This window comes from Patiria miniata, unplaced genomic scaffold (genome assembly GCF_015706575.1).
Source record: "Patiria miniata isolate m_02_andy unplaced genomic scaffold, ASM1570657v1 HiC_scaffold_16, whole genome shotgun sequence".
Lineage (NCBI taxonomy): Eukaryota > Metazoa > Echinodermata > Asteroidea > Valvatida > Asterinidae > Patiria > Patiria miniata.
The window spans coordinates 6,939,162-6,954,192 of record NW_024037054.1 but is presented as its reverse complement, the minus strand read 5'-3'; the positions used below and the strand labels follow the sequence as shown (position 1 = coordinate 6,954,192).

The window sequence follows — 15,031 nt, the reverse complement described above, 5'->3', positions numbered from 1 at the left end:
CCGACCATTACTGTTGCTTATCGTGAGAACTGATTAACGTCAACTTTGATTACCAATAGTTTCCTTTATGAGTAAACACTTGCAGATCTGCTTGCTTATCTGATATGGAACATTAGAAATTGGCAATTGTTTGTGCAAAAATATTTCAGGTAGACCTAAAGGTTTAAGATGAGCATCAGTAAATCGACTTCTCGCCGAACGTTGGTCAAAAATCATTTACACCTTTTTTGCGAATCTTCCCCCAAAAATTGAAATTTACTCCAATTAACCACTCCCCTTTCATTTGGGTAGAATAATACTACCCAATAATATTTCATTAACTTTGTTACAGTGTAATATTTTTTGCACATGGTGTAATTTGTCATGGCGGGCAGGTGTAACACGAACAGCGTACCTATAGATACCAGTGTTCGGGTATTGACGATCCCCAACGACTGCCATAACACTTCTCACTGAAATGTCAGCCTGTAATTGACGTAGACGGGACGGCGAGAAGTATGACATCGAATGTACCGGTCTAACTAAGCGGGTCATGAACCAACTGTGACAGAAAATGAAATGCTAGCAGTGTCTTGACTGCTCGGAATCCAGTGGTGAATACATACGTCTGGGAGAAACAGAACGGGGATCGACGGCTGTTGGATGAAATTTATCGTCCGACCGAAACGAGGTCTTAGAGCTCCTATAAAAGAACTTAACTTGAGCGGGTCATGAACCAACTGCGACAGAATCCGAACCAGTGTCTTGGCTGCTCAGAATCTTCTGGAGGATATATACGTCTGGGGAAAACTGAGCGGAGGTCGACGGCTGTTAGGTGAAAGTATTTGGGCGAGATAAGAAATTAACATAAGTTCATATACCGAACTGTTTAGGGGATTGGTTCTGAGGAATAGGAAAATATATATAAACGTGATTTGAGAAACTGCATTTACAATAATACATAACTTAATGCTGAAGACGTGTATTCTCAATTTACTTAAAAGCCCTTAAGAGTTTTGCTGACAATAAGACGCCCCTGTAAAGGATATAAGATTCCAATCATTTGTGTATGATACAAAATATGATATGAAGGTGATACAATGACTCCAATCGCGCAGAAATGATATCTGTCGAGTATATCTGGTGCGATGAGGCTTGTTCAACAAAGTATAATGACACGAGATACGTACTCGTGTACGAAGCCCTGACTGATAGCACACCAGCACCAATTTGATGACGCCTAGTTCATCTTGGTGCCTATGAGCTGCCAGTGTGTCTTCACACATGACATAGTTCATCCATTCCAGTGCTATCGTACTACGATAGCTACACCAGTCTCCCACGTGTCCCATTACGCTTTGCTGCCCGTGATGTAGATGTGCAAGTACTATCAACACCACTGATTGCTTTCGAGGAATGTCTACGGTGTGACCTAATCTGCACTTTTTTGTAGGGTCATGAAATCAATATTAGTTGAAGGGCACCAGCTTTTCTTTCGCTGGTGTTCAAATAGATTTCGTATCTTTTGTTTGAATAGCTATGGCACTTAGGTAAACTACATTTTGAGAAAGAGAGGGTCGTCAAATTATTCTGTCATTGCTTAAAAATAATTTTGGGTAAGCAGAAACGCCAGAAGCACTGCTGTTGTTATGAAATTATTGGAAAGACCGAAATGTTATTTGCTTTTCTGTCCTTGCGTTCATGCTAAGTAGGCATGGTTGCATAGAGTGACAGCTGTGACCAGCTCCCACATCTAACAAGGGTCAGATGTGTGAGCACGGATATGATTTGGGGATTATAGGCCAACACTCCATGATACTATCCTTCAGAATTCAAGGCATGTGTATTCCTCGGGTTTTTCCATTAGCAAATCAACGGATGTTGGCCCTTCGATATAATGAACTCACTGAAAAGCCCGTACCATCTTCAATAGGACTCGAAAGGTACATGCTCAGTATGCAGAGTAATACTCATATTGGCTTAGAAAAAGATGATTAGGGGAAAGGGGACATGGACAGTTGCGTGTGCGGAATATGTCTTGGGGCGTAACGATGATATGATTCCTACATTCGTCTCTGCAGGTACTAAAATATTCCGTGGTATATGCACTGAGTGTAAGTGTTTTGTTAATGCAGAAAGCGCACTCGAGGTGACAAGTGGTTTGAATAATGTATTATCATTTTCTGTTTTAGCCTCTGAAGAAGAACTTGCTAAGTTCGCAACGTCAGGCCACATTAATTTTAAGATTAATATATTATCTGTTACACTCGTCATTAAGTACCATTATAAGGTAATGCAACATGAAAGCTGATATTTCTCACGAAATAAAAATGTTTCAACGAAACACATTTGGCAATGCAGGTCTTGGGATATTGTCTTCCTTCTTTTCGCTGCAGTCATTGCCAAAATTCCAAATGAAAATATTCCGTGATTTTTCATTATTAAATTATTATTCTTATTTCATTTCAAAGTATTAAATTAAATTAGGTAGTTTGGCTCCGTAGGTGGCCGGTTATCGGGCGTGCTTCATAAAGCGTCATTAGCAAGGATTATGCTTCTCTCACCCTGATTCAATCCCACCTGCTTTTCATAATAGCTGATGAAGTATTTTTCAGCGTAAACAATTACCGGGATCATTTTTCTTCTATCAAGGAACGAATAATTTGGGCCCTTGGTTCGACATTTGATACTAATCAGCGAAGGCCTCTGACTTGAGTAATCAAGTGACAAGGATTTCGAGGAGGCTTGTCAAACGCCTCTTCAAATGTGAGATGTGTGGAGTATTTCAGGGTAGTTAGTCTTTACAGTAACACTCTGGAAAATGTCAAAATACTCGTTGGGATCAGGCAGTGAGAGAAAAATGATGTTCGTTTTGCCTAACAGCATGATCGACTTTAAAACATTTTGTAAAAGATGTACGTCCATATGTTCATTCTATCGGACAATTGGTACAATTTGTTTCTGAATTGTTGGTCAGTTCGGAAACAACAAAAACACAAACGTCGATGAAGAGTGATCCAAAAATGTAGGGGAATATCGATAACATTCGGCAAGAAGTTGCTGAACAATATACCATTATTGTGCAAAAGAACAAAATATGATAATCACTACATTAAACATCTAAAATCACTTTTATGTTGTTAAATTCCAAATGAAGAGAAGTGTGATAATCAGTGCAGCCACTTTTGGAAATTTGAATACGTATTGTCAGAGTTAAATTTTTACTTTTAACCGGATTTCAAGGAACAACTTGTGACCCATTTATGTTATTAGTACACGTCCTTCGCGTCTTATGGATGAATTAACCAAATAATCAGAAGACGTCAATTTTATGATATTGTCTGAAATACCTATGTGTTTACTCCTATCAGCAGACAATTGTCTATTTCAAACGCTCTCATTTTCACTTTGAACATCTCGCTGGGATAGTCTTGAGTACCATTGACTCGCAACCGACACATCTCGAGGGGTTTGGTAGATAGCTGGGCCATGGAAAGCACTATCAATAAAACCTAAATTTAATCATCTCTCCTATTGTGAAATTCGTTTCTGTCCATAATTTTCAACGAGGGTTTTTTATTTCATTGAATCATTATTGCAGTTTTATGCACGAACCTCAGTAGCCTCTTAATTATAGGCAGCAGTTCTCGTCCCATGTCTAGAGGATGCATACATATAGTTGCTATGGTCACTCTAACCATTTTATATATTGTTCCCTTTATTATAGATTTTGCAAAACAACTTCAGTTAAAAGGTTTTTGCTGCAAAGTTTCATCCGAATTTGGCGGATGGCAGACTTTATTTACCCCAAGGAAGGATCGTGTTTCATGTCTATTGACAGTATCGTGGAATTTCGGCATTATTCCGCGACTGTGGTGGAATTATACATTTTTATACCAGCAATATTCTTCAACTGTCGTCTTTTTTATTTGAAACACAAATTAAAAAAAAAAACAGTCGGCAATGTTCCATTCACATTTGTTTTTAGGATTTAAAACAAATTATAACATATTTCCAGATAATTACCCTTTTCACTAATTACATTGAACTACAACTTTAGAAAAAATCTTGCCTAGTACTACGACTTAATCACACAATCCCATACCCATGTCTCATCTCTACTATAGAATTAATTATACCATTGCGTAAATTTGAGTGTTACAAATTACATTTCTACATTTGTTTGCAGGTGGCCATGCTCATGGCGTATTCAATTTATCACGCATCCCATCTCAGCTGTTATAATTCTATTTCCCGAACATGAGACAATTTTCACCCTCCCTTCCAGATATCTCTACCGCTGCAAAGCCAAAGATTATTCAGACATAATGAAAAGTAAACATACGTCTTTCATATTTTTTTTTCAACTACGGGCGGACCGGTCCGCCAATCGATAGAATGGCACGTACAAGACAGGACTATAAATAAGTCACCAAGTCAGTGCTTAGTCTTAGTATATTGACGCAAAACATAATGAACTTGTAACTCATTGTCTTTCTGCGTCACATCTGTCGGCATGTGAGTTTTTTTGTTGCCTGTCAGATCTCGTAATAAGAGCCATTTGTTCCAGAGAACACTCCGACATTTGAGATTGTGCTTCAATAGCTTTAATGGCCGGGCGGGTCCCTGCGGACACCGTGTTATTCTTTCATTTCAATTTCCATTCATAATTGAATATCAAAGGGATATTAATAATAGCAAATCACAGAGCGGAGCGGTTATGACAAGGCAGGCTGGCTTTAGGTTGCGTGATTGCTAGGCTCGTTCAGTGTTTTGTTTCTTTCCAGGGTTCATCTTTGGTTCACAGTGAAATGGCGGAGTTCCTAATTGTTAGGCTCGTTCAGTAACTAGTTTCAGGGTTCGCAGTAATTTCAAATCAAGGCTGATTGTTAGGCTCGCTCAGTGTCTTTTCTTTATTCTGACCAATTCAATATGGAGTCAGTGTCCTTTAGGAAGCAGTCGACAGATGAATTTCTCTAATGAAACACCCTTTGGTTTCAAACGCCGTGCGGATCTTTTCATGAAAACACTATTACCTTTCGCACTTTCTTTTCCTCCGGACCAAGAGAGTTGTTCCGGTGTTCCGAGTTGCGAGCAAAATAACTGTCCGATGTCTGGCTGTTTCTATGTCCTGGTGAAGTCATCCCCATTGAATATATCCCGCAGGCCTCCTTTATCATTTCCGTTGGCCCTGGTCGGGTGTGAAATCTCAGTCCTATCCCCTTCTCAGAATGTGCGAAGTAAAATCGATGATCGGACAAACAGCAGATGGAGCCCAGGAAAAAGATTACTAAGATTTGTAAGACGGCAAATATTTTTTTGTCAGTGAATTGAAAAGAAAATACTTAAAGATGTACTGGACATGCTGTTTTTGAGTTTCACCCGAAAAAAATAGAGGCCTACTTTTCTTCTCGTTTTGCTATTTTTTGGAATGAAAAATTTGACTTTTGAATGAGAAATCTAACGAAGAGCCAGCCGGGTTTTTTTTACTTATAACAAATATCGGATTATTTGCAAAAGAATGCCGACAGATCTTTTCGTGCTTTAGAGGGCAAAAGCAGCCCAAAAAAGGTTTTCCCAGTGGGTTGAAGGTTTCTTGATGAATCAAATAAAACTTAGAAATTGAAAATAGTCGAAGAGCTCGGAGAGAGCACTTTAAGGTCCATCAGAAAATTGTTTCGAAGAGACTTCTGATATGATCTGTTAAACACGAGTGGATTATGGATCAAAATAACTGAGGATCATGTCATAAAATTTATGTAAACTCCCACCATGTGAATATTATAATAAACCGACTTATCTAATAAATCTTATTGACGTCATCATTCTCTGGGATTGCTGTGAGCTAATATTATCGGTATAGCAGCACAGGCTGAACATCTGTATCAATACAAACTCTCACTAACTGGTAGAAGGGAAGGATTTTTGTTATCATGAGACATGTCGGTGCACTTTTTCCATTTCAAAATAAACACCTTCAGCAGCTTTAGAGGCCGTAACGAATAGCATGAAATAATCATTTCGGCTGCATTTTCGCAAGCCTGTGGAAAATTGTAAATGAACACGTTCATTTCCCCTTTAATTAAAAAAAAATGAAAATCACATGATAACGCGGTATTAATATGTAGCATAAGTTATGTGTTCCTTTCATTATACACGTAGCATTTTTTTTCTGAACGACCAGAAATCGTCCTTTTCTCAATTTCGTTAGTATATCATAATTGAACAATTATTTTCATAATGAATAATCGAGGCAAATACCAAGAACATTTTGTGCTTCCGTGGAAGCGAAAGGGCATAGCTTATGTCTAATGTTGTTAAGCACATGCGTGTTTCAAAAACATTACATCAGAAACATGACATCAACATAAACATTTCCCAAGAATATAAATTGACCATCCACCATCCATTGCTCATAATATTAAGAACTTAATTCTCATATACACGGAGTCAGGCTTTATAAAGTGATTCCAAGTTGGGACTTCTCGTTATGTCACTAGCTGAAGCGAAGGTCAGTGACTATGTGAAGACATAATATGGTACCGTATTTCAAAAGATGAACAATTCGCCAGACTTTGTAGACATTTGAATCTTCGGATGAGTAATAAAAGTGCATCGGGTCAGGAGACCCTTACCCTTTCCTAGACTATAGGCTAGAAAAGATTCGGCATTATGAACACCGACATATGCGGTTTGTAACCATCATCAACCTGCAATGATTGAGCGGGAATTTACGTCTGTAAGGCCGTCCCGTCCACCTACTTGTCCTCTTGTTAGCTTTACCGCGTCTGCAGACGACAACACATTCGAGAAGAAGAAAAAAAGCGCGCGAACATTTGGCGCGAGATTTCAACACAAAGTGATCAAAATTAATTTCCCATCTCTCCCCCAGTGCCAAGCAGCTGCGACACGAATGTATCTGTTTACATCCAAACGAGGTCCCCAGCGCGCCTGGGCTTAAGCCAATTTTGCGCTTGGTGAGGGGCGGTAAATTGGCTCGAAGTGCTGTTGGAGAGAGACCAATGACCCGAATTCACCGCCAACACATTTTTAAGACCTGATTTTTTTTTTATTCAGAAAACATGTAGGTCTCTAGTCAACCTGCATAAATGAAAAATATTAGGTTATTAACCTGCGGTAAATAAACTTTACTTGAAAGGGGAACCACAGAGCTTGCTTTCAGATGAAAATAACAATTTCATTAATATCGAAAAGGGTCATCCTCCATTTGTCTAACCCTCACCGAGCCTGAATAGCCAAGCGATCCGAAATTACTTCCCTCTGGGAATGGACGGTAAATCACGGTCGAAATCTAATTTTATTTCAAACTCTTTAGCCAGTAAACAGCCTCAGGATTTGGCAATAAAAGGTATATGAATTTCAGCAATTGTGCATGCAGGTAATATCAGTGATCGTGGACGATACTCAAAACAATTGTACTTCTGTGTATGTCTGATCGGTACCAAAGCAACTTTTACACAATTTTGATGTTGCATTTGCAATGGCAGGCGCATCTCGCAAATTCGTCTTTGCCAAGCCACGGTGGCAATTATGACTTATGCGCAAAAAGTCATTTGTCGCAGCAACATCTCCAATAGAAAAGCACATTCCTTTGCATTAAAATGTCCTAAATATACTACTGTTTATGGGAAACTGCCAGCGCCGGCTCCGTTGAAATGTCAGCGAGCTGTCCAGTCAGACAAAAAAAAAGCGCCGCGGAGCATTTTCAGGCAGCCAGCTGGTGGTATTAACCCCCATTATCTGCTTGCAATCCCAGTTATAGAAGGTCGAATATCGTTTACTGAGCCCCAGGGAGGAATATAAACACGTTCACGGCTGAGGTCTTGGAATGATTTGGTAAATTATACAGTAAGAGAAAAATAAAGATGTGTGTGGAAAGCGGGACAACGCCTGCTGTTAGAAAAACACACCATGACAAAATTGGGTCGCACTTAACATGATAAGGTGTTTACTGTAACAGGGTGGGTGAAGCTATCGGACTTACAGTCTTGTTATCCAATCTGTGTTGCTGCGTTTGAGCAGAGGCGACGTTCAGGTGGCGATATATGCTTTGGTTGCTACTACAAAAGATTGTAAAGCAATCTTTTAAAGAAAATCGTTTGGTCTCTGGTAAACCACGGGAAAATTGGCGAAACTGCATGGGGTCCGACTCCCTTAGTCCGAGGCCACACAGAACCTCTCCGAAATTGTACGCACAAAAGAGGCAAACTATTGGTTAACATCATTTTACCTAATTATTTCACTCCCTCTGGCCTTGTCAAATGGTAAAAGAATGAATAAGCCAAATATGTTAAAGGGAAAAAAATTGGGTTTTTTAAGGCTGGTGAAAAAAAAAAACCACGAAACTATATTTCTGTTAAGCCCGACAATTCGACCAGCCGGGTGTCCTAAAACAAAGTGAAATGACCATGAACCATTAGGGAGTAAACTTATTAAATCCTTCATGCAAAACAGTTCGAATGATGAATGCTTATAATTAACGAGTCGATTGGTTACAATATATAACATCTACAACATTGATCGATCCATCTTCCTCAAATGTTATTATCCCTACACTCAGAAATTGGTACGATAAATTATTGATAATGGTACACAAATGATAATGGAACACAATGCGACTCACCGCACCCTTACAATCCATATTTGTATTACCAGCTGCAATTTGCATGTGTGTTCCGTTACTTTGTACTATACGCAGGCAGCTAATTTCCTTTATTAACACTTCTACCATTATTCCCTGCCGTCATTCGCACATCAATACGATCAGTTGTTTAGCTATTTTGAGGAAGCATAATATCTGGGTAACAATACAAAGATCGCACCTAAGTTACAGGGAAAGCTGGAACCTGAATTTATGCTTTAATAGGTGGACACTAAATTTTTAGAAATGGCAATGGCAAGGTCGTGGAAGCTGTCAGAACATTTTGAAATATTTTTAACTAAACAAATAACAGGCAAACGGCTTCTCATGAATGATTAATCTAGGTTGGTAAATTCAGTTTCTAGATATTATTCAGATTTGTCCTTAATTGACGCAAAAACCTAAAAACAAACAAATGGTCAAAAGACAGTAGGCCTGAACGATTCTTAACATATTTTAAAACCTGTATATTCAATTCGACCGTGGTCTCTGAATTCGATTTTGAATTTCTAAGGGCAGTCCATCGTATACCACATCATTTCTTCACTAGCCCAATTAAGAAGTTGATCTCTTTATTTTTCCTCATCTAAGGTTATGGGCATATTGCACCAGTCACCATACCAGGCCAGATATTCTGTATCCTCTACGCCTTGGGAGGGATACCACTGATGCTACTGGTGCTTACAAACGTGGGTCGGGTCCTAGCCAACGTAGCCAGACTACTCTACATCATGTACACCAGCCGGCTGTGTCAACGAATGCGGATGAGGTGTCGTCAGCGACGGTCAAGAAAGAGGGCTCGGAAGATGGCACGTCGAAGAGGTAAGGAAGACAAATGTTGATTCACACATCTGAGCACATTATCGAATACATACACAGCGAACTGCTAACCCACAAGAAAATGACCGACCACACAAAAGTCTTCTTGAAAAACACTGAAAACAGATACTCAAATTGCATGTTGATCTCAGCTGACTTTTGGCCCATTAGGTAGATTTCTTGACGAAATGTGTTCCATCCTGTGGGTCATTGAGTGTGAGCACGTGACCAATGGCGACTCATGGACAACTCACTCATGGTGACGCAAAAATAACCAACCATTTTGTTTTCCAAGTAATACACTCAAAGCATATGCCCTAAACTGTGTATATTTCTAATTTCTATTTTATATTTAAAGGGAATATACAACATTTGCAAACATCGAAAAATAAAATTACCAAGTTTTTACGAAATACCTTAATAGGATGTTGGTAAATGACAGTCTAAATCATCCTGTAAAATTATTGCACCTGGTATTCTGTCATTTTCAAGAAAAGTGGTATTTTTGTATCAATTTCCAACGCTGATCGGCCGATCAGCGTTGGAAACAACTGGCTTTTTTTTCAAATACTGGCCCCAATTGACCATTGCACTTGTTTGCAATCGATTACAAATCTATGAACGGGTACGAGCCAGCTAGACTGGTTCCCTGACCTTACAATTCCCCAATGTATGTAAACTGCTCTGTTTCTTCTTATATGGAGTCAGGGAACCAGACTACAGGAAAATGATCGTTTTTCTTGGTTTTTATAGCATTTTCGAACCCAAAACCTCCAAAAAGTCAGTGTAACTATATTTGCTTTATATTTCCAACCCCCAATTCCATCCATTTCTGAAAATTACAGCAAAAGCAAATGATGTATATTCCCTTTAATACTTTAAATTCCACAGTCAACAAAAAGCGAAGATTATCTTCATGAAGTTTGAACACTATCATTGTCATGCTCCGTCGAGGTGGCGCTATTGGAAAAGCTGGCGTGGCTCAGAAAAAAACTTCACATTGAATTTCATTTCATTGAGGGCGCTATTACACTTCTATAGCATGTCGAGGCAGAAGGCATGTTGTACACAACGAAGGAAGTTTACTTACCTCGGCCTTTTTTTTTTTTCTTTAGCAACTGCCTGTATACATGCCGGCACATAGGAAACTATGGCTAAAATGTGTTTGTTCTTTAAAGAATTACACTATAAAATAACTGATATGTGTTGACTGTTTCTATTTTGTACCGACAGCAATGGCTCGAAAGGATTCATCCAGGTCAAATCGCTCCAACCGCAGCCGAAGCAATAAGAGCAGTAAGTCCAGGACAGCGAAGAAGACAGCCAGCCAGGCAACCATCCGCGTGGACAGCGAGCCGTATCGAGAAGGCCGCCCAATGTCCGTCAACATGGAGCTCATCCGGAGCGATCCGCCTATGCCGCCCCCTTACGACGAGTCCAACGTGATTGAGGATAAGATTTCGGATACCCGTGAGAACGCCGAGATGTTCTCCGAGGAAGCTGATAAACCTAACATGTCTGAGGCTCCGGTGGCTCCGGTTGCTCCTGTGCATTTTAGCATCTCTCCTGCGGAGGATTTGCCGGTAGTGTTTCCCCTCTGCAGCCCTCCGAAACAGCCTATCGTGGGAGGGGCACCCAAAGCCGACATGGACGACGATTTCGATGATCTGAGCGATCTGGACGAGCCTGAACCGGAACCGGAACCGAAGGTAAAACCCAAGGAGCAGGGTGAAAAACCGCCACTGGAGTTTGAAACAAAGCTTGGTCTGAGCAGCAAATCACCTTCTATGGAGAATTTACAATTGACGCCATTACTGCAGCCATTAGCAAAGGAACCTGCGTGCACCCAGAGAGATCCTTCGTGCTCAGCGGCTGAATGCTCGATAACAATCGAGGAGGGCGTCGGTCATGAGGAAGTACACGAGAAGAAACTGGAACGTGCATCTTCCTCGATCACACTTGGGGAACACTGTGAGAAACGACCGCCTCCAAGGCAGTTTTCCTGCCTCGAACTACGACAGGTGGAGGAGCATAGGTCGATATCCTTCAACATAGAAGGTATCGAAGAGGAGGAAGAGGTGACGCCGAAAGAGGATGACGTCTTCCTCCCGAAGGAATCACAGAGTGTTAATGAGCTGAACTTAGAGGTCACTGGCAGTGCTTCTGACCTCAATAAGAACAAGAAGAACCGCGGTAAAGACAAAAATAAGAAGAAAAGCAAAAGCAAATCGAAAAAGGACGGTGAGTCTACGGGTAAGGCCCGGTCTTCGAAACACCGGAAAAACGCCGAGGTGAGAATTGTCGAAAGAAGGAAAAGCACACCAAAGAAATTACGGACAACAAAGCGGCCGGACATGTCGCCGCCTACGCTCAGATCGCTGCACTCAAAACAGTTGAAAATATTGAACTCGGCGACTGCGGTTCGCTTGGCGACGTACGACAAAGACTTTGGGAACAGTCGGGAGGACCTTACAACTCTCATCCCTGCCCTCAAACACGAGAAAGTGCGGTGGTTGTGTGAGTACGACCGAGGTGTCATTCGCAATCGAATGCACAATCCACGCGGCCAACGCCGACGACGAGTTCCAACATCAGACAGTGGCAGCTCGCGAAGTCGAAGCAATCGAGGTGTCCGTAGACGGAGAAAGAAAGGACGCGAGTCGGGGTGTACTACTCCTTTAGGTTCAGACCGTACATCAGCATTTGATAGTGACACTGAATCCACGGACACGGATGACCCAGGTGCTGATCCCCTTCAACAGGCTGAAATCCCCATCGGTCCAGTCTTAGCGTTCTTCTTCAGCTACATCGCGATTGGTGCCATCATGTTCTTCTTTCTCATGGACAAGTGGAACCTTTTCCAGTCTTTCTATTTTTGTTTCATCACGTTAACCACGATAGGGTTCGGAGATTACGTACCGGACGATCAACTGAGCAGCTTGCTGGCCTGCTGCATGTACACTCTAGTCGGTATGGCGGTCACGTCAATGTGCATTGCACTGATCATGAAGAAGTTCGTGGTCACTGTCAAACACATCGGGCGCAGGGTGGGAATCGTAGGTGAAGACGATTGACAAAGCGCCACCAGCGGTGAGGATAGCAACTCATCGCGCCAAGAATCTTCGTAGATAGCACTTCACAAAGACTGGAAAAAATATTACAATTATCATAATTATGGATGTATGTCTTCTTAGTATCGCTTTATACAACTAGATAGATCAAGCTCAATGTTATTAAGATATCAATCATTCAACCAATCAATTTTAGGTGAACGTTTAGTATCACGATTTATTGATAACAATAATACTTAAATGCCACTTTTTGCCCAAAGCAATAGTTTTTACAATATTATGAGTGGTACTGGTATGCAAAACAATTTTTCTAAAAAAGGGAAATTATCTTTACTTAATTTTGTTCTGTTTCTTTTTGGTCACATTCTAGGGACCTCGTTGAAAAAGACGAATCACTCAAAATTTTCCCCTCAAAGGTCTACGTTTGCCCAAGAAGAATGCTCCTGTCCTTTAAAGCAAAAAAGCATTAGCGCTCGTTCATTTTTGTCTATTCTTTTTCTGAGATCTAGTTGAAGTTAATACTGGATTGGTCTTTTACTTCGGTGTATTATAACCTCTAGAGGGCGCTATCACTGATGTACGATAGCCTTTCTACAACGCACATGTTCATTCGATTGTGATACACCAACATGCGTGCGGGTACGCTTGAGCATGCACGCAATGACTCATCGACAAAGTGCAACAGGCGTTTTCAGTGTTCTTGAGACAAATTGTTTCTACGCACTATCAGCCAATTTTTGAAAATTCTCATTTCAGGCATTTCAACTGTACACTTCATAAATAACATACACAATTTGGTACCTGTTGTCTGTAGGCGTATGTCATGCCTCTGGTTCAGTATTATGTGCGTGTTCATCGGAAGCAGTAACCACGATATGAACACGGATATATTCAGATATTATCTTGTATATTCAATTATTATTAGGGCTATGTTTGATTGAAATACTACCCTAATTGTCAGTCCTAATCAACGTACATTTCTTGTTTGTTTCCTCCACTCTGGCCGCCCCACTAATGCCAGCTCTTGGCAAAAAAACAGTAGATAGTTTCGTCGGATATCTTTCACAGTTACAGTAATTTTGAAACATACTCTACGCTTATTCTAATCGAAAACAAGTGATTTTATTTACGGTAAATTTACAACATGATCGGGACTAGGCCTTGGAAATGCCGCCCTCTAATCGCCTCATATGTACTAGTCAATGGTTTGGTTTGCTGCCCTCTACTGGCCTCATATGTACTAGTCAGTGGTTTGGTTTACAAAGTACTTGGACCCGACTCCTCTAAATCCAACCAGGCAATGGTTACTTTTTTCAAAGGTCGCCTCCCTCTTAGAAGCTGTTACCAAAAAGAATCGATATCAGGCGTCATATACAATCAACATCGAGCGACATCAGGATGTCTGGGGGTTAAGGGAATAGGTTAAGAGTCGGTTTTGTGTATGTAAATGTATGCATGTAGGGCCTACTACCAGACGAAATGTGACGTAGGAATGAAAGTTAAAGTTTAGCGGTTAATCACAAACAGAAACGCACGTCACAGAAGTCCAGCTCTTCTTTCAACTTAACGAGAGTAAACCTGCTCATAGTCTCGGGATTTTAAAAGGGTGTCGTGATTATGCAAACAGGGTCAACAATCAAAAGACGCTGGACGGCTCGATAGTTTGCTACTGGAGGCTTCATTCTAGTGGCAGCGTGTGTATGGTATATTTCAACAAATTTTAAGAAAAGTGTCGTGTGACTTTGACTGACGTTCAAAGCCCCTTCCTACTTTTTTTTTGGGGGGGGTTAAATATAGGGTGGTGGTGGTATAGAGATTTCAGCAGACATTTCTTTCTTGTAGACCTTTAATTGGTAAATTTGGGAAGAACTGGAGAGATCTTTCGTGCCGTATATAGTAATAACAAAAACAATTGAAACAATGTTCTCAATATCAAAGGAATATTGTAATTACTTCAGCGATAATTTGTAAATGGAATTAGAAAAAAGATACAAACTGTGGCTCAAATAGGGTCCAATGTTCAGGGACCACTAAGGGCCCATTTCCCCTAGATACGCAAGGGGGTACAAAAGACCTGTACTTTTCGTTGTGTGTGTGTGTATGACGATAAAAAAAAACTCATTATGAGCACAAAGGCATTGGACTCGTTAATTGCCTACGTCGGCGGCAAAACGTGTATCCCTGACGATAATTGCTGCCATTAGCAACCATGATTTGCCTCGTTTTCTGTCGATAAAGTGAAGTTCACAGAGACGATAATGTTCCCTGAAATGAACTCGCATTTTGGTGAGAGTGAAGGGTAGTTTCAATGATTAGTTTCTCCAACGGTACATGATAATTTTAATTGCGAAATCATTAATTGCTTCAAAAATGGCAAGATTTCTTACCTCGTTTGTGTGTTACTGTAAACAACTTTGCTACAAAATGTACTCAAGCTTACAGGCCGATAATTGATCTACAGACTGACTGACCCAACAAGTGACTGACCACTTCGTGACGA

General features: G+C 40.6%; 1 protein-coding gene across 1 annotated transcript in view; it reads left to right on the top strand.

Moving 5' to 3' along the window:
- The window catches only part of LOC119723210, a 40,455-nt gene extending 26,129 nt beyond the window's left edge, over positions 1-14,326 (top strand). Inside the window, exons 2-3 of the mRNA XM_038193772.1 lie at positions 9,233-9,463; positions 10,694-14,326. Of these exons, the coding sequence (XP_038049700.1) occupies positions 9,233-9,463; positions 10,694-12,534 (2,072 nt within the window). The 3' untranslated portion in view covers positions 12,535-14,326. The remainder of the gene's footprint in view (positions 1-9,232; positions 9,464-10,693) is intronic.
- Positions 14,327-15,031: the final 705 nt, after the last annotated feature.